At 38.1% G+C, this 25,696-nt stretch overlaps 1 protein-coding gene across 2 annotated transcripts in view; it reads left to right on the plus strand.

The window, feature by feature from the left end:
• Positions 1-742: 742 nt before the first annotated feature.
• Cfap299 (cilia and flagella associated protein 299) overlaps positions 743-25,696 on the plus strand; it is a 641,205-nt gene continuing 616,251 nt past the window's right edge. For both annotated transcript variants that reach the window (XM_027939846.3, XM_027939847.3), the window contains exons 1-2: positions 743-853; positions 23,551-23,681. In XM_027939846.3, coding sequence (XP_027795647.3) covers positions 743-853; positions 23,551-23,681 — 242 coding nt within the window. The remainder of the gene's footprint in view (positions 854-23,550; positions 23,682-25,696) is intronic.

Consider the following 25,696-nt stretch of genomic DNA (forward strand, 5'->3'; position numbering starts at 1 on the left):
CATAACCCACTTGAATCAAAGTGTGGAATATGATATGTCAAGAAATTTGTAATGTTTTGAACAACCCACAATAAAAAATTAAAAAAAAAAAAAAAGGCTGGTTCTGCAGAGCAAGGTTTTTCATTGTGTGCTTATTGAAATATATAGTAAAAAAATTAAAATGTAATAACTTGGGGCTCAAAGATATTATTGCTGAGATTCCTTCGTTTGTTTTGGTAAATTCGTAAATGGTTCTTTGCACTCGATATTGATAACTGAGATTTGAGTTACAATTTAAAAAAAATAATTCAAAAAGGTCATTAATGTGGCCTTGGTCACAAGAACAAAATTTTCCTAGACTTTTGAGATACTCTTTCTCCTTGAAAAATACTTTTATATTTTTGTACTGCTTAAGGTGGTTTTAGAATATGATTGGAAGAACTTATTCATAACGTTTGTCTAAACATCCTGGCAGCGTCATACTCTTTAACTTGGCTTGTCATTTGCATCTCTCCCCTTGTGCCACATTTCCCCAAGGTGTGAGTCAGTGGACTGATACCGCCCCTGAATTTGGAGTGGGTAATTTAACATAGTTCCCAAGAGTTAGGCGGGAACCTGAAACCCAGTAGTAAAACATGGGGGCGGGATTAACGTTCAGAGCTCAACCCCCCTCGATCTGATTGGATGGAGCCAAGTGGGTGGAACTTCCTGATCCTGCCCTCGAGATTCTGTCGCTAGGGACGCTTTGGCCAAGGCAACCGCGATGGATCAGGACGAGGCGTTGATGGCCCTGGACAATATTGTCACTCAGTTCAACACTTACGAAGATTTCCTCGACTCGCAGATCACAACCGTGGACTTGTACTACCTGGAGGTAAGGGCAGCGGCGCGGCAGAGTCCGCCGCCTTCGCGTCCCTAGGTCCCTCGGCGATCTGACGCGTCGTGGGGTGTTCGCCCCCTGGCGGTGGACCGCGAAACGTCAGGCTCGGCGGCCGCAGGGTAGCCGCGCAGAACACCTGCTGAGGTGAGTCGCAGGTCCTGCGGGCCCTGCAGTGCCCTGTCCTGGCGGAACTTGGCCTCTCGAGTCACCCAGCGCAGAAACTCGCGCGTGCACGTACGCACGCAGGGGACTCTTGAATTTCTACATCTCGGCCTTTCTGCCTTCTCCTGGACAGTCCCGTTCCAAAGTTACTTTGAGAAAGGAAGGCTGCGCAGAGTTTTAACTCAGAACATACACCATTTCGCTTTCCTTTGTCAATCTTTGTTAAAGGAGCAGAAGACAGTATGTTTCCAGGACAACTGGCAACACCAACCTAGTGCATTTGATATTATTTTGGGTATTTGGGTCCTTGAAACACCTGCCCCCCCCCCGCCCCCCTTACCCTCATCCCTACTAATCGCTGGTAGTTGTGCCGGTATATTCCTGTCTCTGTGTTATACAGTTGATAATCGCGATTAATACCCATAGTAAAAATTCAAGGGGGAAAAAAAGTGCGAAACCGGACTTAATGGGTTACACTCTTCTGCCCAGCATCCCATCCACTCCCGCTAAAGGGAGTGTGGTGCAGGATACAGTTCTCGTCCAGAGCGAAGAAAACTCGGATGGGCGGGAAAATCACGGGCTAGGGTAGGTCGTGTGAAGCTAGGAGGTGGCCAGTGAGTTCCTCAAACCCTATCTATTCCCAGCCAATCTTCCCCAACCCAGCAGATTAAATGGGTAGTAAGGGGATTCGGCTGTCCTGGAAGTGATGCAGAACCGCCACCTCCCAATTTATGGCAGAGAGAACAAACGCCACTATGTGGCGCCAAAGCACATCAAGTCTGGAAAGAACCCTGTAACCAACTCTCCACATTTCTAATCTGGAATAAGGTAATTTTGCGCATTGAAATTTTTGGACTCCCCAATTCGGATGGGTGGAGTTTCACTTAAACGTGGACTACAGATTTGAAAAGTGCTTATCCTTCAAAACACATTCATTTGGTAGATATGAAAATAATTTTAAGGGAACAGAAACATCTAATTCTAGTACCTGTACCCCGAACAAGTTGTGGGACCTTGGACAAGTGATTTGTTCTTCCTGAAATTGTCTTTTAAAAATAAATGTAGGTGGGATTTCCAACACAACCCTTGGATTCATCAACAACTTTTAAATATTTTATATAGATAATATTTTAAAGTCTTGAAAGTCAGTTTTGTGCCTTGCATCTGAGACACTGAAATGAAGGGCAAAAGAAATGCTTCTAAACAATGTCTGAATTCAAATTTTTGAATGTTTAAATAAAAAAAGTGAAATGTACACAATAATCAACTCGATAGAAAAAAAATCATCTTTGTAGCATGTGTGGAACATTACTACACTTAAGCCTAGTATCATTGAGAAATGTTTCAGTGTTGTTTTTTTTTTTAAACTGTTACAGTTTTTCATGAGAGCAAGAAATTAAAAATATTGTTATTTGGAGGGGAGAAATTAATACTTTGTGTTTCATCAGTCAGAACTTTAAAGGTCTCTAAAATGGAGGATGCTAACTTGATTTGAGGAGAATTATAAATTTGTTTTTAAGTTGGTATTGGTTAGCCATATGATTATTGTACTTTTATAAAAAGTGAGATGAATATTTAGCTAAACAGTGATACTAAGGCAGGAATATATGTATTAATTACAACTTTTAAAGTGCTATTAGCTCTATTTAAATTTTCAAATACTTTTTGTGGATGCAAGTTAATTGCCTACTTAGGACACACAGAAACAAGTGGACTCCTCAGAATCCCTTCAACTGTATGGCCAGCATATGTCATAAGTTATGGATTATGCTTTGTGAGGCAATCCTTGTCTCCCTCCCTCGTTAGCAATTGACTTTGGTTTAATGGGACAATTTTGAAAAAACAATTTTTTAAAAAATCAACAAATGAAATTATATGTACTTATCATGTGCAACGTGTTGTTCTGAACTATGTATATGTCATAAATAGCTAGAGCTAATTAACAAGTATTACCTCACATAATTATTATTTTTTGTGATTAAAGCACTTAAAAGCTACCTTCTTAGCATTTTTCAAGAGTACAGTTAGTACTGTCTACTCCTTTATTGAGTAGTATATTCTCCCATTGCCAAGTTTTCAGTTAGTTACCATAAAAATTAGTAGCAATGAATCATTTAAAATTGCCATGTTATCTGTGCTGGATCCTGTGTCTGTGTTCCTGGCAGCTGATGTTGGTGGACATTAATCAGGCCCTTTGGCTTTAGGTAGGTTTCAGACAGCAGAAGATACCAGTAGGAGATCAGAGGCTGGGTGAGAGTGGTTAGAGGATTTATTCCCTGCCACCTCCCTTTTGGCTATGGTTTGGAATTGGCTGCATTCCTTATGTTTGGCCAGCCTCTCATTCCATCCGCTCCAGCACTCTTTCCAGGGTCTGGCAGCACTTCCCTGTTCTAGATATTGCTTCCTTTCCCATCTTCTTTTTTGCCTAGTGGTGTTAATGGCTTCCCACTGTTGCTAACCCAAGGATGCTTTATCAGTCCATGCTGATTTTTATGAATTCTGTTCATCTTTTTGTAAGTAAGTTCTTTTATTTTTTTTAATTTTCCCTTTTCAGTTTGCCAGCTCTTTGCTGCTGTGAACCTGACCTCTTTGTAATCATTTAACTTCTCAGACAATGATAAGTATACAAATATACTTATCATTGTGAATATATAAGTACTATGTGGCTTCTTTTTTAGAGAGAGAGAGAATTTTTAAAATATTTATTTTTTAGTTTTTGGTGGACACAACATCTTTATTTTATTTTTATGTGGTGCTGAGGATCGAACCCAGTGCCCCGCGCATGCCAGGCGAGCGCGCTACCGCTTGAGCCACATCCCCAACCCCAAGTACTATGTTTTTAATATGATACTTGGTTCAGGAGGATAAAAGAAGCTCTTTATTTAATGCAGACCATGCTTTGCTTGTTTTACTAGATAGCAATAAAACATTCAAAGAACTTTATCACAATATCAGCAATTAGGCTTATCTTTGCTAAACCAAATAACAATATTTGTTCTGGAAATTAGTATTATCTAACCCAAATTAAACTAATCACCTAAATCAATATACAAATAGTTGAAAAGCTTTGGCAAAATTATTATATTACAATTTTCCAAGTTCTTTCTTGGTAATCTTTCCATTTGACTAAACATAGTCCCTTCATTTCAGTGGCTGCCTCTGACCACTGGAAAAATATTACTCCTAAGTGAATTTCTTTTCTCAGGTAAGGGATATAGGGATGTTATAGAATTATTTAAAAATTTCCCAGACAGTTGGTTTCTACTCATTATTAAATCATTTAATGTTTTAGTTAAAGCATTATCTTTTAATTATTTAGAAAATAAATTCTTTTGTATATAACCTTAAAATTATTTAGCAGATATTGATTAGGCAAAACTCTAAGGAAAATACAGTAACAATTTATCATATGATAAGTCAAACTAACAATCATCCATTGTATTTTTCCATTTTTATTGCACCAAAATACTGTTCCCTATGAAAAATCTTAATTCATATATATTTAGAATCATGTACAATCTTTTGTTTATCCACTGGGGAAAAACTGGCATTTACATTAACTTCTCTCCATTTAAGAGGAATCTTAAATTTTTCCTTCAGTAGCTTCATAGCAGTACTCTCCTCTATGTAAAAATATCGAATTTCCTCATGCATATGAGTTCTTTTGATTAGAGGTGAAGTAATCAAGAATACTGTATTCTCAATACTTCTAAAACCTTATCATAATGGTAAAGTTAAAATATTAAGAACCTGATGACTTCCTCAGTGTCTCAGTTTGTATCTCAAACAGTTCCCTAACATCTATATTCTGTGTATTTACAGCAAGTTCTATTCAGCTTTTATTTATATTGACTTCAGAAGCTACAGGTGGGATGAGTGGAAGTAGGAAGGATTCACAAGTAGAGTGTGCAGAGTGAGACAAGAATGGGGCTTATGACAAATTGTGGAAGAGCAACCATTATTTGAGGCATGGACATGGAAATGGCATGCACAAAGGAGAAGGAGAAGGATGGAGGTCAGAAAAGTAGGAGAAAATCAAGGAGAACAGGATGATCCAGAAGCCAAGAGAAGTTGGAGAGCAAAATTCAAACCATGAACAAAATTTACACAAAAATAAGGGAGTGTTATTCCTGAGAATCTGAACATAAAGGCAGATGGAAACAACCATCCACAGCTATAACAACTGGAAGGCATCAGCATCCATGCAGGAGAAAAGCAGAACAAAACAATGGGAATCTAAAGGGTCCCAAACCAAGAAAGCTGCCAAAAAGACAATAGGGATTCAGTGGAAGGACAGTGGTATAGTTTGAGAAGAGCAGCAGACTCTGAAGGGGCTTTGGCCATTCCATCAATAGATGAGTGCAGAGGTTCCCAGATGCATATAAACAAGATGGACAGTCTGCTGCCCTGGGAGCTTTTGAAATTACCTCCCCTTTTGGTTGGTGCTCTACAGTGCTGAGGGGCTGCTAGGAGTGGAATCAATATTGAGAAGGATACGGATAGTAGAGAGAAAATTTGAAAGAGGAGGTTGAGGTAAAAGTGAGAGAATAAAAGAATTTAACAAAGAAAAGAAAATATCAGAAAGCAAGTGCCATATTTTGAAGGATTATATTGAAAAAAAAAAAATGAAAGCAAAGCTCTGTGAGCCATATCTTCTGAAAGTTCAGTGAAACTGGAAATGATCTATAAAGAAGCATTGAGGTCAAAGCTCATTTAAAATTACTGTGAGAATGAGAAGCAGAATAACATCCTGTAGACAAAGGAAGCAGATCATAAAGACCCGTGTACAAAGCTGTGACTTTTATTTCGAATCAAACTAAAGGCATTGAGAAAATGATATACATATGAAAAACTTCAAAAGTAATGTGACAATTCAGGAAAGAATTAGGAGCCAAAGGAAGTCTTTAGAAGTGAAAACTAAACTAAAAGAAATGGAAGAATGGTTAAACCCAACAGGTGATAATCATAAGGAAAAAGAAGGTGGAAAGGAGGAAATTTTTAAAATATTAAAAATATGAAGAAAGAGATAAAGGATTTAAGCAAAACTAATAATTATTGAAGACAGAAGATCAAGTACCTGTTAATAGACATCCTTTTGAAGAAGTACTTCAAATTTGAGCAAGGAAACAGAACAATATGAAAAGTATAATTCAAGAAAAACATTTTGAAATGAACAATGTAAGAGATTAAAAATTACACATTGGGGGTTGGGATTGTAGCTCAGTGGTAGAGCGCTTGCCTAGCACATGTGAGGCACTGGGTTTGATCCTCAGTGCCACATTAAAATAAATAAATTAATTAATAAATAAAACGAAGTTACTTAAAAAAATCTATACATTGGCTTAACACACTTAGTATCTGACAATTTTAACCCAGTATGACCAATGCCAAGACACATATTCTAGTAAAATTATTTGAACTACATAGAAAAAAAGTCATGTAGAATCTAGGTATAACTAGCAAGTGACTTATAAGGCAAGGCAAATGAAATAATCAGACTTTTAAATAGCAAAGGTTTTATACCAGTGCAAATTGTAATCACTTGTTTAAGATACTCAAGGAAAGAAAATGTGACTAAGGGATTTTATGTCCAGCAAATCTGACTTTCAGCTATGAAGGAAATACATTGTTATCAATATGTGAGAACTCAGTTTGATCATGGGTTCTTGTTAGTTAAGGTGAATGAGCTTCAGACAACCAGTCTGACTAAGAGGTATCAACATAAGGACTGGTAACATTGAGCATTCAAAACTGCTGATGTTACACAAAGGGACACATTGGAGATTTTAGTGCATGAAGGAATAAAACACCATTAACAAATTTTCTAAAGACATCAGAACTAAATCCAATCTTGTCCTTGTGTCCGGTTGCTAATTTTCAGGACATTTAGCAAGACTGAGGAACACATTGACCTGTACTATGAGTAGGAATTCAGCAAAACCCAAAGGGTGGGAAACACTATTGATGGAACTGTACAGTTCTTCACTGGCTAGGAAATGAATAGGAACAGTGGGAGATGTGAATTAAAACAAATATTTATGAATACAATGTGGAATAATTAAATTAATCAAATCAACATAACCATTACCTCAAATATTTTTATAGTGACATTTGAAATTTTGTCTTAATAACTTTGAAGTGTATAATATATTGTGTACTGTATTCACCCACTATGACATATATCTTAAAAAAATATTTGCTTCTATCTAATTCAAGCTTTGTACTCTTTGACAACCATCTCCTTACTCTCTCCTCCATCCCAGGCCTCCCAGCTTCTTGTAACCATCATTATCCTCTCTTTTTTTCTGGGAGTCTGGCTTTAAATTCCACATGAAAGAGTAAACAAATGATACTTGTCTTTCTGTGCATGGCTTATTTCATTTAGCATGATGTTCATCAGTTCTTCCATGCTGTTACAAATGGCAAGGTTTTTCTTATACAGGTGAGTAGTATTCCATTGTGTATATATACCACAAATTTTTATTCATTTTTTGATAAATGCTTAGGTGGTGGATTCCCTAACCTGGATATTATGAATACCAGCAACGAACATTTGAATGTAGACCTCTCTTTGACATAGTGATTTCAAATCTTTCGGTTAAATAAGAAGAAATTGAATAGCTGGATCATACAGTGGCTCAATTTTTAGTATTTTGAGGAACCTCTGTGTAGTTTTCTCATAATTGCTACACTAAATTCATTCCAACCAAGTAAGTGCAGGTATACATTTTTGCACATCCTTGGCAGCATATATCTTTTGTTATTTTTATAGTAGTAATTCTGACAGATGTGAGGTGATATCTCATTGTGTTTTCAGTTTGCATTCCCATAATGATTAGATCTTGTAAGTGGGAATTTGTTGCTTTAATATTCCTTTTCACCTTTGCTTTTACTGGTTCCCATAGGTTTTGATATGTTGTGTTTCCATTTGGTCTACAGTAGAATCCAAGTCCAGTGTTTTATTATTTATTTTCTGTGTGGATGAACTGTTCATTATTGAAGAGGGTGTATTTAAGTCTGCTACTTTTATTTTATTGCAATCTAACTTTCCCTTAAAAACTTTTAATATTTGCTTTATATTCTTAGGTGCTTCAATATATATATATATATATATATATATATATATATATATATATATATATATATACATATATATATATATATATATATATATATATATATATATAAAACATATATTTATGATTATTATATCTGCCTGATGGATTGACCCCTTTATATAATGCTCCTTTTTTCTCATTTTATAGTTTTTGACTTAAAGCTGTTTTATTTTCATATACAGAAGAAAAGCTACTCTTGCTCTCTTTTAGTTTTCAGTTGCATGGCATATCTTTCCTAGCTAGTTGTATTTCTTAGCCAGTTGGTAATTCAGCAGTTGGACAATGTTTTGCGAGAGGCTCTTTGGTTAGATGGAATAGCTGATCTGGATGGGTGGGGACAGCTGCCATGTTCAGTAGAAATACAAGGTTGTGGTTTGCCTTTCTTCTTATATAGGTCCATGTGATGGGCTTTGGGGCTTGCCTGATCACTGCTTATAAACTCCTGGGTGTTGCAGATCTAACCCTTACTCTTTGTTGAAATTTGCTATGGCTTGTGTCTGTCTCTCTGAGTTTACCTTGGGATACATTCTAAGCTTGGTTTAGAGACTAGCTATCCAAGGATTTAAGCCAGGTAAACTTACCATCACTTCTGGGAGTGACCAACCCAGTCTCACATGTTGATTGTGCTATTAGCCTACCATTGTGAGCTATATGCTGCTTACTGTGGGCTCATACTCAAGCCATATCAATCTCACAGAACTTGCATATTGATTCAGAAAAAGATAACACAAAATAGAAAACAAAAGACTAATTTTACTTATGAACTGAATGAAAAAATTTAAAATGAATTCAGAAATGTATTGTATTAGTCAGCTTTTTGTCATTGTGATCAAAATACCTGACAAGAACAAGGAGCAAAGATTTATTTTGGCTCATTGTTTCAAAGGTCTCAGTCATGGTTGGTTGGCTCCAAGGCAGAAGCATCATGGTGGAAAGGTGTGGTGGAGGAAAGCTGATCAGCTCTTGGCAGCAAAGAGGAAAGGAGGGAAGGAGGGAGGGAGAAAGAAGGAGGTGGTGGGGGGGGAGAGAAAAGAGGGGGGAAGGAGCTGGGAAGAAGATGAACCATTCCAGCATATGACCCCAATGACCTACTTCTTCAAACTGGGTCTCACCTCCCAGTAGTCTATTCAGCTATGAATGGATTAATTCACTTGTATTCTTCTTGACTTATGACCAGTGCAATTTAAGGAAAGTGCTATAAATATTTGGAAGAAGTCAGAATGTTGTTTATAAAAGGTAATATTATTATCTACAGTGAAAATGCAAGAAAAATTAGCTGAAGTCCTATAATAACAAATAAATGGATAGTAGAGGGAACTGGGACCAAAGACAGAGCAGGCCCAGCGGCCTGCTGAGGGGCAGAGCCGCCCCCCACCCCCCTCGCCTGCCAGGTAGGGGAAGGGTGACCACCAACAGAAAAGGCCCAGTGGCCCGCGGCGGGACAGAGCTTCCAATCACTCCTGCAAGGTAGGCGGGCCTGCGACCCACTGGCAGAAGAGGAGCAGCCGCCTGCTGAGAGGCTGAGCCGCCCCCTCCCCCTGCGCCAGCATAGTAGAGGGAACTGGGACCAAAGACAGAGCAGGCCCAGCGGCCTGCTGAGGGGCAGAGCCGCCCCCCACCCCCCTCGCCTGCCAGGTAGGGGAAGGGTGACCACCGACAGAAAAGGCCCAGTGGCCCAGGGCGGGACAGAGCTTCCAATCACTCCTGCAAGGTAGGCGGGCCTGCGACCCACCGGCAGAAGAGGAGCAGTCGCCTGCTGAGAGGCTGAGCCGCCCCCTCCCCCTGCGCCGGCATAGTAGAGGGAACTGGGAACAAAGACAGAGCAGGCCCAGCGGCCTGCTGAGGGGCAGAGCCGCCCCCCACCCCCCTCGCCTGCCAGGTAGGGGAAGGGTGACCACCGACAGAAAAGGCCCAGTGGCCCAGGGCGGGACAGAGCTTCCAATCACTCCTGCAAGGTAGGCGGGCCTGCGACCCACCGGCAGAAGAGGAGCAGTCGCCTGCTGAGAGGCTGAGCCGCCCCCTCCCCCTGCGCCGGCATAGTAGAGGGAACTGGGACCGAAGACAGAGCAGGCCCAGCGGCCTGCTGAGGGGCAGAGCCGCCCCCCACCCCCCTCGCCTGCCAGGTAGGGGAAGGGTGACCACCGACAGAAAAGGCCCAGTGGCCCAGGGCGGGACAGAGCTTCCAATCACTCCTGCAAGGTAGGCGGGCCTGCGACCCACCGGCAGAAGAGGAGCAGTCGCCTGCTGAGAGGTTGAGCCGCCCCCTCCCCCTGCGCCGGCATAGTAGAGGGAACTGGGACCAAAGACAGAGCAGGCCCAGCGGCCTGCTGAGGGGCAGAGCCACCCCCCACCCCCCTCGCCTGCCAGGTAGGGGAAGGGTGACCACCGACAGAAAAGGCCCAGTGGCCCAGGGCGGGACAGAGCTTCCAATCACTCCTGCAAGGTAGGCGGGCCTGCGACCCACTGGCAGAAGAGGAGCAGCCCCCTGCTGAGAGGCTGAGCCGCCCCCTCCCCCTGCGCCGGCATAGTAGAGGGAACTGGGACCAAACACAGAGCAGGCCCAGCGGCCTGCTGAGGGGCAGAGCCGCCCCCCACCCCCCTCGCCTGCCAGGTAGGGGAAGGGTGACCACCGACAGAAAAGGCCCAGTGGCCCGCGGCGGGACAGAGCTTCCAATCACTCCTGCAAGGTAGGCGGGCCTGCGACCCACCGGCAGAAGAGGAGCAGCGGCCTGCTGGGAGGCAGAGCCGCCCCCTCCCCCCCGCGCCTGCAAGGTAGTCGGAACTGAGACCACCATCAGAACAGGTCAGACCTGCAACCGAGAGACAGAACAGGCCCAGTGGCCTGAGGAAGGGTAGAGCCGCCCCCCCCCCACACGCCTGCAAAGTAGGCGGACCTGCGACCCACTGGCAGTACAGCCCCAGAGGCCTGCAGAGGGGCAGTGCCGCTGCCTGCGCCTGCAAAGTAGGCAGAACTGCGACCACCGACAGAACAAGCCTAGCGGCCCGCAGAGGGACAGAGCCGCCGCCCGCGCCTGCAAGGACGGCGGACCTGCTACCGACTGGCAGAGCAGGCCCAGCGGCCTGCCGGCGTGGTAGGCACATTGCCCCAATTGGCGGAGGGGCAGAGCCGCCGCCCGTGCCTGCGAGGGAGACTTTGCAACTATACAAGACCAATATAAATATATAGGGGGAAAATTCAATAGCACAACAGTTTCACCAAGAAGAAAGGAACGCGAACAGTATGAAGAGACAAGGAAAGAAAGGACCACAAGCATTGCAGGTCAACTCAACTTTAGAAGAGGTAATAGCTGCAGCTGATGGAATGTCAGATAAAGAATTCAGGATATACATGCTTCAGATGATCTGGAGTCTCAAGGAAGACATCAGACAGCAAAATCAGACAATGAAAGATCACTTGAACAATGAATTACATAAACAAATCCAAGAAGCAAAAGATCAACTATACAGGGAAATAGAGGTTATAAAAAACAAACAAACAGAAATCCTAGAAATGCAGGAAGCAATAAGCCAACTTAAAAACTCAATTGAGAATACTACCAGCAGAGTAGAACACTTAGAAGACAGAACATCAGACAATGAAGATAAAGTATATCAACTTGAAAAGAACATAGACAGCTCAGCAAGACTGTTAAGAAACCATGAGCAGAACATCCAAGAAATATGGGATAACATCAAGAGACCAAATTTAAGAGTCATTGGGATACAGGAAGGAACAGAGTTTCAAACCAAAGGAATGAGCAATCTATTCAATGAAATAATTCGAGAAAACTTCCCAGATTTGAAGAATGAGACAGAACCCCAAATCCTAGAAGCCTACAGGACGCCGAATGTGCAAAATCATAAGAGACCCACACCTAGACACATTATAATGAAGATGCCCAACATACAGAACAAGGAGAGAATTTTAAAAGCTACAAGAGAAAGGAAGCAGATCACATTTAGGGGTAAGCCAATCAGGATAACAGCTGATCTTTCAACACAGACTCTGAAAGCTAGAAGATCCTGGAATAACATATTTCAAACACTGAAAGAAAATGGGTTCCAACCAAGAATTGTGTTTCCAGCGAAATTAAGCTTCAGGATGGAAGATGAAATTAAAACCTTCCACGATAAACAAAAGTTAAAAGAATTTGCAGCTAGAAAACCATCTCTTCAAAACATCCTTGGCAAAACATTACAGGAAGAGGAAATGGAAAATAACAATGAAAACCAACAGTGGGAGGTAGGACACTAAAGGGGGGAAAATAATCAAAGTGGAAAACAAACCATGTTTAGTAACATAAATAAACAAATATGGCTGGAAGAACAACCCATATCTCAATAATAACCCTAAATGTTAATGGCTTAAACTCACCAATTAAGAGACACAGGCTAGTAGAATGGATCACAAAACAAGACCCAACAATATGCTGCCTACAGGAGACGCATTTGATAGGAAAAGACATACATAGGCTGAAGGTGAAAGGTTGGGAAAAATCATATCACTCATATGGACTTCGGAAACAAGCAGGAGTATCCATACTCATATCAAATAAAATAGATTTTAAGCCAAAGTTAATCAAAAGGGATAAAGAGGGACACTACATACTGCTCAAGGGAACCATACACCAACAAGACATAACAATCATAAATATATATGCCCCAAACAATGGTGCAGCTATGTTCATCAAACAAACTCTTCTCAAGTTCAAGAGTCTAATAGACCACCATACAATAATCATGGGAGACTTCAACACACCTCTCTCACCACTGGACAGATCTTCCAAACAAAAGTTGAATAAGGAAACTATAGAACTCAATAACACAATTAATAACCTAGATTTAATTGACATATATAGAATATACCACCCAACATCAAACAGTTACACTTTTTTCTCAGCAGCACATGGATCCTTCTCAAAAATAGATCATATATTATGTCACAGGGAAACTCTTAGACAATACAAAGGAGTAGAGATAATACCATGCATCCTATCTGATCATAATGGAATGGAACTGAAAATCAACGATAAAAGAAGGAAGGAAAAAGAATATATCACTTGGAGAATGAACAATAGGTTACTGAATGATCAATGGGTTATAGAAGACATCAAGGAGGAAATTAAAAAATTCTTAGAGATTAATGAAAACACAGACACAACATATCGGAATCTATGGGACACATTGAAAGCAGTTCTAAGAGGAAAATTCATTGCTTGGAGTTCATTCCTTAAAAAAAGAAAAAACCAACAAATAAATGATCTCATACTTCATCTCAAAATCCTAGAAAAAGAAGAGCAAAACAACAGCAAAAGAAGTATAAGGCAAGAAATAATTAAAATCAGAGCTGAAATCAATGAAATCGAAACAAAAGAAACAATTGAAAAAATTGACAAAACTAAAAGTTGGTTCTTTGAAAAAATAAACAAAATCGACAGACCCTTAGCCATGCTAGCGAAGAGAAGAAGAGAGAGAACTCAAATCACTAACATACGGGATGAAAGAGGCAATATCACAACAGACACTTCAGAAATACAGAAGATAATCAAAAATTATTTTGAATCCTTATACTCCAATAAATTAGAAGATAGTGAAGGCATAGATAAATTTCTTAAGTCATATGATCTGCCCAGATTGAGTCAGGAGGATATAGACAACCTAAACAGACCAATATCAATTGAGGAAATAGAAGAAACCATCAAAAGACTACCAACTAAGAAAAGCCCAGGACCGGATGGGTATACAGCAGAGTTTTACAAAACCTTTAAAGAGGAACTAATACCAATACTTTTCAAGCTACTTCGGGAAATAGAAAAAGAGGGAGAACTTCCAAATTCATTCTACGAGGCCAACATCACCCTGATACCTAAACCAGACAAAGACACTTCAAAGAAAGAAAACTACAGACCAATATCTCTAATGAACCTAGATGCAAAAATCCTCAATAAAATTCTGGCCACTCGGATACAAAGGCACATCAAAAAAATTGTGCACCATGATCAAGTAGGATTCATCCCTGGGATGCAAGGCTGGTTCAATATAAGGAAATCAATAAATGTTATTCACCACATCAATAGACTTAAAAATAAGAACCATATGATCATCTCGATAGATGCGGAAAAAGCATTCGACAAAGTACAGCATCCCTTTATGTTCAAAACTCTAGAAAAACTAGGGATAACAGGAACATACCTCAATATTGTAAAAGCAATCTATGCTAAGCCTCAGGCTAGCATCATTCTGAATGGAGAAAAATTGAAGGCATTCCCTCTAAAATCTGGAACAAGACAGGGATGCCCTCTCTCACCACTTCTGTTCAACATAGTTCTCGAAACACTGGCCAGAGCAATTAGACAGACGAAAGAAATTAAAGGCATCAAAATAGGAAAAGAAGAACTTAAATTATCACTATTTGCAGATGACATGATTCTATACCTAGCAGACCCAAAAGGGTCTACAAAGAAACTATTAGAGCTAATAAATGAATTCAGCAAAGTGGCAGGATATAAAATCAACACGCATAAATCAAAGGCATTCCTGTATATCAGCGACAAATCCTCTGAAATGGAAATGAGGACAACCACTCCATTCACAATATCTTCAAAAAAAATAAAATACTTGGGAATCAACCTAACAAAAGAGGTGAAAGACTTATACAATGAAAACTACAGAACCCTAAAGAGAGAAATAGAAGAAGATCTTAGAAGATGGAAAAATATACCCTGTTCATGGATAGGCAGAACTAACATCATCAAAATGGCGATATTACCAAAAGTTCTCTATAGGTTTAATGCAATGCCAATCAAAATCCCAACGGCATTTCTTGTAGAAATAGAGAAAGCAATCATGAAATTCATATGGAAAAATAAAAGACCCAGAATAGCAAAAACAATGCTAAGCAGGAAGTGTGAATCAGGCGGTATAGCGATACCAGACTTCAAACTATATTACAGAGCAATAGTAACAAAAACAGCATGGTACTGGTACCAAAACAGGCGGGTGGACCAATGGTACAGAATAGAGGACACAGAAACCAATCCACAAAACTACAACTATCTTATATTTGATAAAGGGTCTAAAAGCATGCATTGGAGGAAGGATAGCATCTTCAACAAATGGTGCTGGGAAAACTGGAAATCCATATGCAACAAAATGAAACTGAATCCCTTTCTCTCGCCATGCACAAAAGTTAATTCAAAATGGATCAAGGAGCTTGATATCAAATCAGAGACACGCCGTCTGATAGAAGAAAAAGTTGGCTACGATCTACAGTCGGTGGGGTCGGGCTCCAAATTCCTCAATAGGACACCCATAGCACAAAAGTTAATAACTAGAATCAACAAATGGGACTTACTCAAACTAAAAAGTTTTTTCTCAGCAAAAGATACAATAAGAGAGGTAAATAGAGAGCCTACATCCTGGGAACAAATCTTTACTCCTCACACTTCAGATAGAGCCCTAATATCCAGAGTATACAAAGAGCTCAAAAAATTAGACAATAAGAGAACAAACAACCCAATCAACAAATGGGCCAAGGACCTGAACAGACACTTCTCAGAGGAGGACATACAGTCAATCAACAAGTACATGAAAAAATGCTCACCATCTCTAGCAGTCAGAGAAATGCAAATCAAAACCACCCTAAGATACCATCTCACTCCAGTTAGATTGGCAGCCATTATGAAGTCAAACAACAACAAGTGCTGGCGAGGATGTGGGGAAAAGGGTACACTTGTACATTGCTGGTGGGACTGCAAATTGGTGCAGCCAATTTGGAAAGCAGTATGGAGATTTCTTGGAAAGCTGGGAATGGAGCCACCATTTGACCCAGCTATTCCCCTTCTCGGTCTATTCCCTAAAGACCTAAAAAGAGCATGCTACAGGGACACTGCTACATCGATGTTCATAGCAGCACAATTCACAATAGCTAGACTGTGGAACCAACCTAGATGCCCTTCAATGGATGAATGGATAAAAAAAATGTGGCATTTATACACAATGGAGTATTACTCTGCATTAAAAAATGACAAAATCATAGAATTTACAGGGAAATGGATGGCATTAGAGCAGATTATGCTAAGTGAAGCTAGCCAATCCCTAAAAAACAAATGTCAAATGTCTTCTTTGATATAAGGAGAGTAGCTAAGAACAGAGTAGGGTCGAAGAGCATGAGAAGAAGATTAACATTAAACAGGGATGAGAGGTGGGAGGGAAAGGGAGAGAGAAGGGAAAATGCATGGAAATGGAAGGAGACCCTCAGAGGTATACAAAAGTACATACAAGAGGAAGTGAGGGGAAGGGGAAAAATAATACAAGGGGGACAAACGAATGTCAGTAAAGGGGGCAGAGAGAGAAGAGGGGAGGGGAGGGGAGGGGAGGGGAGGGGGGATAGTAGAGGATAGGAAAGACAGCAGAATACAACAGACACTAGTATGGCAATATGTAAATCAATGGATGTGTAACTGACGTGATTCTGCAATCTGTATATGGGGTAAAAATGGGAGCTCATAACCCACTTGAATCAAATTGTGAAATATGATATATCAAGAACTATGTAATGTTTTGAACAGCCAACAATAAAAAATTAAAAAAAAAAAAACAAAACAAAAAAAAAAAAAAAACAAATAAATGAATTTAGTAAAGAAATCTAAGATTGAGCTAAAACAACTCAGCAATAAACAATGTAATAATAATAAAAGACATAAGCTAAACAAAAATGAACAGAGACTCAGGCACATGGGCTAATATCAGATGCTAATAATATGCATGCAAACAGAGTCCAAAAGGAACAGAGGGAAGGATGGAATAAAATATACTTGAAAGATGATGGCCAAAAGATCTCCAAGCTTTATGAAAAATAAAAACCAAGTTTATTGAATTCCAGGCAAAATAAGCACAAAGAAAACCACATCAAGGAATAAATCTTAATAAAATCATGAAAACCAGTGATAAAATCTTAAAAGTAACCAAAGTAAAATGACACATTATAGAAAAAAATAAAGACAGAAATTACTGGACACTTCTCAAAAACACTGCAAATTGTAAGACGACAGAATGGCATCTTGGAAGTACTAAAAAACCAAGAAAGAAAAGAAAGAGAAAGAAAGAGATAAACCTAGAACATTATGCCTCAGCAAAAAAGTAAAAATTAAGATGAAATAAATAGTTTCAAAACAAAAGCCAGGGAAATTTATTATTTTAAGTCTATACTACAAGGAACATTAAAGTTCTTCAGGTGGAAGGAATAGCATCTATTAACAGGAAATTTGGATCTACACAAAGGAATGAAAAGCACTGGAAAGGCTAAAAGGTGAATAAAAATATTTTATTTCTTAATTTTGAATTTCTTTTGAGATTATTAACTATTTAAAGAAAAAATAATGACGTATTCTGTGGTTTATTATATGGACGTAAAATACTCTCCATATCTGCAGGATATACCATCCACAGATTCAACCAATAATGGATTGCAAATATTAAAAATAATTTAATCTGTATTGAATTTGTAAGGCTTTTTCTTTTTTTCTCCTTTTCTCTTTTTCTTTTTTTGGTCCTGGAGATTGAACCTGGGCCTCATACATGCTAAACAGCACACATTCTATCTCCCAGCCTCAGATCTTTTTTAAAAAATCATTATTCCCTGAATGTTACAGTATAATGACTATTTACAGAGCATTTACATTTTATTAGTATTATAAGTAAACTAGAGATAATTTAGGGTACATGGGAAGATATGTGTATATGCAATACTATGCCATTTTACGTAAGGAACTGAGCAACATGGATTTTGATATTTGCAAGGGGTCCTGGAACCAATCTATCATGGATACCAAAGGATAACTGTGTGAGACAACAATAGCATGAAGGATGGGAGAGGGTAATGTTGTAGTGGTTCTTATATATGTAATGGTATAATATTATTGAAGGTAGAATGCAATATGCTAATAATTCCTATTGTAAATTTTAGAGCAGTTAACCGATATAACTAATAATCCCATAATGGAGATACATGGAATACTTAAAGAAAAGACTCATTCCAAAAGAAAGACCTCCTCCCCAAATCAAAGCAAATAAAGCCAATAAAAAATAACAAAGTAGTAGGTTAAGACCCATCCACACTGGAAATTAAAGTAAATGTGATTCAAAGGCTCAGTTAGAAGACAGAGGTTATGAGAATAGCTAAAAGTTTCAGATCTAAATATGCTGCACTCTTTAAAGGCAAACAACACAATTTAATATAAACATATTGATAGATTAAATAGATTCAAAGTAAAAGGATAGAAAAATATGTTCTATAAAAATACATATTAAAAAAAACTTGGAATGCTGTACTAATATCAGGCACATTAGAGCTCAGAAAAAGAAATATTTCAGGGATAAAAAGGACATTTCATATACATATAAATGAGTCTGTTAATCAAGATATCATAATAAATATTTTAGTGCTAAGTAATGTAGTTCACTACAGATCTTCAAAATGCATAAAGCAAAATTGGTTAAGAATGAAAAGAAATAGTTATATTCCCAATTGTAACTGGAGGTGTCAGTGTTCCTTTTTTTGGTAATTGATCAGACCAAACTAGAAGATAGAAAATCTGCAGTGACATGAAAGACTGGAGAAGACTAGCAATTGCCTTGATTTAATTAGCATTTATAGACTAGTACACACAAAACCAACAGAATGCATATTCTTTTCAAATACACATGGGGCCTATACTAGGTCATAAAACAAAAGAAATATATTTAAAAATATTGAAATCATAAATCTGTTCTCTAATAACATAATGAAAAATAGAAATCGATTATAGAAATAAACCTGGAAAATTTTCAGATATTTGGGTGTTAAGTATTTAGTTCTAAATAACTCATGATCAAAGAAGAGATTACAAAAAGAAAAATAGAAGATATTTTCATTTGAATAAAATGGAAATGAAATGTATTAGGTTTGTTGGATACACTTTAAGGAGTTCTAGTGAAGACTTTAGAGATTGAAAAACTTACAGTAGAAAAGAAGAAAAATCTAATAATGTTCTAAGTGTCTACTGTGACAGGCTAGAAAAAAGGGTAAATTAAGCCCAAATAAATAAATAGAAGAACAAACAGCAGGAATCAAAGAAATGGAAAGGAAAAAATAATAAGAGATGATCAAAGACATAAAAAGTTGCTTCACTGACTATCAATAAAATTGACAAACTTCTAACTAGACTGATTAGATGACTATTCATCTAAAACATTCATATTTTCCAAAGTCATACCCTTTCTTAGGTCAGTTCTTATCTAAATTACTGTTTATTATGAGGTTATAAAGGTCTGGTCTGGTCACCTTACATCAATTTAGGAAAACTCTGCAGGGCCAGCCCATCTCCAGAGCTGCTGAGGTCTTGCTGCCCAATCCTGCGTCTTTCAACCTCACAGAATGGCAAATTCCAAGAAACTCTCCAGTAGACCATTTGCACATAAACCTACATTCCCAAATCTGTTTTCTAGAGAACCTACCTCCAATAGGTTTATTCAAAAAATGTTATATATTTTTTAATAGCAGGATGCCTGCTGTTTCAAATTATCTAGATTTCCATAATCAATATAAAATGCTAGTTGAATATGTCTTGTTTTCCAACACTCTCTGACCTCCCTGAGTCAAGCAGCTCCTCATGGAAGCAGGTAGCTCAGGGAAGGTAAGACTTTAAATATGTTAAGACAGAGTTGTGGTGGAGTTTTATCCCTAGGCAGGTAGAGAAGTATCTGTATTACCTTTGTAACAGTTGAGAGAGCAGAGAGACCAGTCAATAGAGTGGGACCAGAATCCAGAAATAGATCTTCATGTATATGAGATGTAAGTACACAAAAATGTATAATTTCAAGTTAGCAGAGAAAGAAAGCAGTCTTCTACAATTAATGTCACAGCTATCTTTTCTGGAATAAAGAAATTTGAATAAAAATAGAAGCACCAGACACCACAATATATTCCAAATGCTCTAAACATCTAGGTATAAACACAGAGCTATATAAAGTCACAGGAAAACATTGACCTAGAAAAAATATTTGCAGATATTTTGCATGCATTTAGTTAATACATTTAACATATGTCCAAAGTATTTACAAATTAAGAATAAATGACCAAAGGGTTCATTTAACAATTCAAAACAGATAATTCAAATAGAAGAAATATACATGACCAATAACATCTGTAAGAACAGATGGTGAACCTCACTGGTAATTAAAGCAATACAAAATCAAAATAAGATTCAATCATTTTCACTGTCAGATAAAGGCAAGGAGCTAAAGCCACAGTAGTGAACTACACACAATACTTGTGCACACAGAGTTTATGAAATGTGTAGTAGCTAAAATTTTATTTTATTATTATTGAATGAAAAGGTGTTCAAGATGCATTATTAAATGTCAAATCAGTAGGCCATGAGAAACTTTGCACAGCATGATTTTGTTCAAAGAAATCTAGCACAACCAATACATACATTAAGAGGAAGGATTGAAAGATGATAACCCAAGATGTCAGTGATCATCTCTGGAAAGATAATGGATGACATATCAATGTGTGATATGTTTGTGGTGTTGAAACCAGAGTTTTGAGATTAAAAAAACTCCATTTTTTTTTTGCTTCTGCTGGCAGGTGGGGTCTGTGTAAGGCTGCAGGCCTCTGCAGCCAAGAGGTGTTGCAGCTCTTAATGGAAGGCCAAGCCCTCCCATGTTGCAGCAGACCCCAGCAGCTCACCCTCATTGTCTCATGAATTGGAAGAATGAAATCCACAGACCAGGATGAGTGAATATAAGAGTGGGATTCATTGAAGAATAGAAACGGGAACAGACTTTTGCAGTGCAAGAGGGGTCAGTATGCCAGTTCAGGAATTGTCTGAGTATGCTAGACCAGGAACTTACATGGACTTGGGTCACCGCTATTTACATGGACTTGGGTCCAAATTTATGCTAATTAGAGTTTGGAAATGTACTAATGCTATTGGCAACTCCAGAGTCTCGACTTCATTCTTCAGGTCTGCCCCACTTCCATTTTCTCACCTTGAATCACAAAGTAGGAGGTTGAGGTTATGGGCTGGTCTATTTTAGCAGGATGTGGGCTGCAGTGCTGTGTGGATTGGGCTTCCCCAGCAGGTAACCATACCATGTCCAGGCCTAGCCGCCTAAGGGTGATAGGCACTCCCAGAGCCTTAGGACTGCCACATCTACATGGCCTTCACCAGTGCTTGCCCAGAGAGCTCCAATCCACTAGGGCTGACATTATGCTGTTCCACCAATCCACTGCTGCTTCTTGGAAGGGAACAGTAACCAGCTGTGGGCTTGGTGGCCAGGGAGCTGTGTCAGTATGCCTCAGAGTTTTCTACAATAATCTTATTACTTTCATAAAAAGGGCAAGATAGAATGAAACCAATAGCACCCATTTTGTTTCGAGGTGGGTGGCTGGCAATTAGCATTCTATCATAGATTTTGTGTTTCTGAATCCCAGGACAGAAAGTGGAGAAAGAATGTACTGAATTTTAAAACTTTCAATGAACCTTCTGATTTTATCTTCTGTTTCAAGTAAATCCACCTTATAAGAGGCAGAAAATTCTTCTTGATACTGGTAATAGGGGAACTGTTTGCATTAAATGAGACTTTCTGCGTACTCCTAAAAGACATTATTTTGAGGATTGGGGAAAAAAGTTGGGTTAGAATTTTCAAGTCAAGATTCAATTTTAAACCAAATTCCACCCCTCCCCCAAAGGAGCATATCCCTGGGATAATCTTAAGCATTGTGCTTCTTTTGAGCTGGTAGTTTTGCTTTTGACTAGCTTGCAAGAAGTGTTGTCATTATGGAGGGATGAATAGTGATTCAACCAGTTAGAGCATGATAATGGTATACAAAGCCACCAAGGCTGACTTTCTGCCTGTTTTCTCAATAGATTTTTGCCCATTTATTAGCAGAGATTAATTCTTCTGGTTACAAAACAATCCAAATGAGTTTGTGTGATCCAGGTAAGGCACATAAGGATATCAAATTCATTTCATCTACAAAATAAATACAGAAACTTTAATGGTTTCTATTACAGAAACTTTTATATTGAATTTGAGGAATTTATATTCCCATGGAAGAATACTACAGTATTGCTGAACTGAATCCTTTCTATAAGCTCTATTAGTAATATATTTAAGAAAATTTTAAAAATTAATTCAAATAAAGAAATCCATTCACTTTTGTAAAGCAAACCCCAATCTGCATTGCGTTTTCTGTTGAAGGTTAGTTCCACTAGGTGGAGGCATTTGCTCAGTTTTGTGGTTCACACTAACACATATAACATATTAAGCAGAATATTTCAGAAACAAGCCAAAAGGTCTGGTGGTTTGTATTGTAATAGCTTGGCAATGTACACACATTGCTACGTGGATGCTCATAAAGGAAAGTAGCTGGTTTCTAGTATCTAATTTTTTTTGGTTTTGTTTAACAGTTATAACCTGAAAAAAGCCATTATAGGTTGAATACAATTGTAAACCAAGCCTCTTAAGTGTCTCATTTATTTGTTAGACACTTTATGCATTCAATAGTGATATATTAATAAAAGGTCTATATTCTGCTTTAATTATTATTTTAAATATATTTTATTTAAGATGATGATGAGTATTAGATAAATATTTTTTATATATAATGCTTTATGGCAGTAACTTCATGTAAAATGATACTTCTTCAAATAATAGGAAAACAAATATTCTCTTTGAATATGCCATACAAGTGACAAAAATATATGAGATAATCCTTCAAGTAACTGAAATATAAAAGGCCTAAAAATATTATGGGGAAAAAAATTTCTTTTCAACTTGAAGCTTTCTGTGGTTATCTTCTTGGGTGTCTACTGTACTGTTTTTATTGTTACCAACATTATATGGAAACAATATCTTTATAGTTAAGTAGGAAATTCATCTGTTCCTCTTTAGCTGTATTTGAAGTTATAATATTCTGTCATCAGTTAATTGACTTCAAGGAAGTAAGTCTGAAAAATTGAACTTTGTGAAAACAACCTTATTCTCTTTTTTTTGCAATTGATTTTTAGTCTTCTATGAGCACTATTGTTTCTAATTTTATTGTTTTAAAGATACTGTATTAATTGTCTACTGTTGGTCTCATAAATTGATTAAAGACCTACAGACTTTTGTCTTCCAACCCTTTAAAGAAAATTTAGTGGTTAACATTGTTTCATTTTTTTTTAGTCTCATATTCATGGTCAAGGACAGACGGAATCAGATGTGTATAAATGCATTGTTAGAAAGCTAGCTTTTCATATCTAATAGCTGTGTCTCATTTTAAGACAAAACATTTAATTTGTCATTTAAAACAACTCCTTGGTATACCCTGGAGAAAATATCTCACTTGCTCACATATCTATTAATTGATTTTCTCCTTAGGATGAAAGCCTGGCCCGCCAGCTGGTGGAGCTTGGCTACCGAGGGACTGGAGAGATAATAAAAAGGGCAGATTTTGAAGCAAGGAAGGCAGCTATAGAGATTGCAAGGCTGGCTGAAAGAACTCAGAAAAAGTAAGTGCTCATTTCCAAATCCAGATTTTGTTATATTCTAGAGTCTCTGGAAAAATCCCTCCTCTCCTTTTTTTTTTTTTTTTTTCCTTTTGGCTTTGCTGTAATTCAGAAAAGTTGGCTGGAGCAGGTTAAACTTGGAATGCCCTAAAGCATGTGTTTTGCAGATCAGGAACTGGAGGAACTGTAACTTCTTGCAATAAAGTTACATGCAACTTTGAGCTACTAATTTAAGAAATATAAATACCAAAATGTGATAATCATACCAATAAAGTCCTGTTAAAAAGTAACTCAATATTATTGGTTTTATGCATGTATATACTAAAAATATAGGTGACTTTTGCCTTAGCACTGTTTGTACTTTTGAGGCCTATAAACATTGACATCATTTATATTCTAACATTTTTCTAAATATTGGTTCATTTACCTGTATTAATAATAGTCTTGTTAATGTGACTAATAAAAAGTTATAATAAACATGACTCTAATAACATACATTAAGTATATAATGAATGAGAGGTATTCCTAATGTGAACTACACCAGACTGGTAAAACAAGTTCAAGAAGACTTGACAAGGTGATCATCTATTTGAACTATTAAGTTGTTAATGTTGAAATGGATACTTACGTAGATATCATTATATTAGTCTTAGAGAGCATCTTTAAAAGTACCTGGTAATTATAACTAGAAATGTCCCCTTTACTCATTATAAATGATCAACATTTGATAGATGTGAATTGGTCCTGGGAATGTGGAATTTGAAGTATTTCAGTGATTATTGTGTTTCAGAACCATAGATTATTGTAATTTAGCATACTGACATTTGAGAATTTATTTTCTATTGCTGCCATAACAATCACTACAAAGTTAGCGGCTTAAAATGGCGCAAATTTATTTATTCCCAGTTCTATACATACACTGTGGTTTAGCTGGATCTTCTCTTCAGTATTTCACAAGACTGAAATCTGCTGTCAGCTGGACTGAGTTCTTGTCTGGAGGCTCTGAGACTGACCTGTTTTCACACTTATCCAGAGGGTAGGCCAAGTTCAGTTTCTTGTAGTGGTAGGACTGAGGTCCCCATTTCCTTACCAGTTGTGGTTCTGCTTGTCATTTGAGGGCTGATCTTTGTTCTTAGGGGCTGCCCACATTCCTTCTCATGCTTTCTATCTCCCCTTCCTCTTCAGCAATAGTGGGTTTAAGATCCCCTTACCCTTCAGATATCTCCAGGTTCCCCATTGGAAGCATCTTTAAGGGCTTTTTTACTGGACCCATTAAAATGATCCAGAATTATCTCTCCATTTTAAGGTTTAAAACTTTCATTAAATCTTTTGGCATATAATCTAACATACTCTTTAATTCTTGGGATTGGGGAATGGATATCCTTGAAGGAGCATTCTGCTTATCACAGGAAATTTATATAAAACTTCAATAACTTATTGAACATAGTTACTCTTTTATTCTTAACAAAATTATACAAATTGTATGGGTATAATTATATGTCTCATATGAAAAACAGAGGTAGTTCTATTTTTCTGTGAGGATCAATACATGCCTGTCAGGAATAGAAATGCAAAGATTTTTGTGTGATTTTGTCTGGAATTTATGTATATTCATATATGATTCTATAAGAGATATAACCAGTTTAAATCAAGAGTAGTCAGTCATATTTAAATTATAAGTTCTATCCTTGTCATAAGTCCATTTTGTGTTTAAGGATCAAAGTGGGTATTTCTTCTATGTGATGGTCTTTTTAACTGTCCAGAGCTGGAAGTCATCAGGCTACTTAAGTGCCAGTCATGGGAGGCTAATCCTTACCCAGTGCTTCTAGGATCGGAAGGCTCTTTCATCTGCAGATCTTCTCTGGTTGCCTTTGCAATGGGATGGGTCCCATATGTTGCTTTTTGTCTGCTGTGGGAGTCATTTGCTATTCTTTGTCAAGTGTTGTTGACAGCATGGCCAGCAGAGGGTGTCCTAGAGCCAAGTATGTCCTGTGCTTATATTCATTGGAGGATAACTG

Source organism: Marmota flaviventris, chromosome 7 (assembly GCF_047511675.1).
Source record: "Marmota flaviventris isolate mMarFla1 chromosome 7, mMarFla1.hap1, whole genome shotgun sequence".
Lineage (NCBI taxonomy): Eukaryota > Metazoa > Chordata > Mammalia > Rodentia > Sciuridae > Marmota > Marmota flaviventris.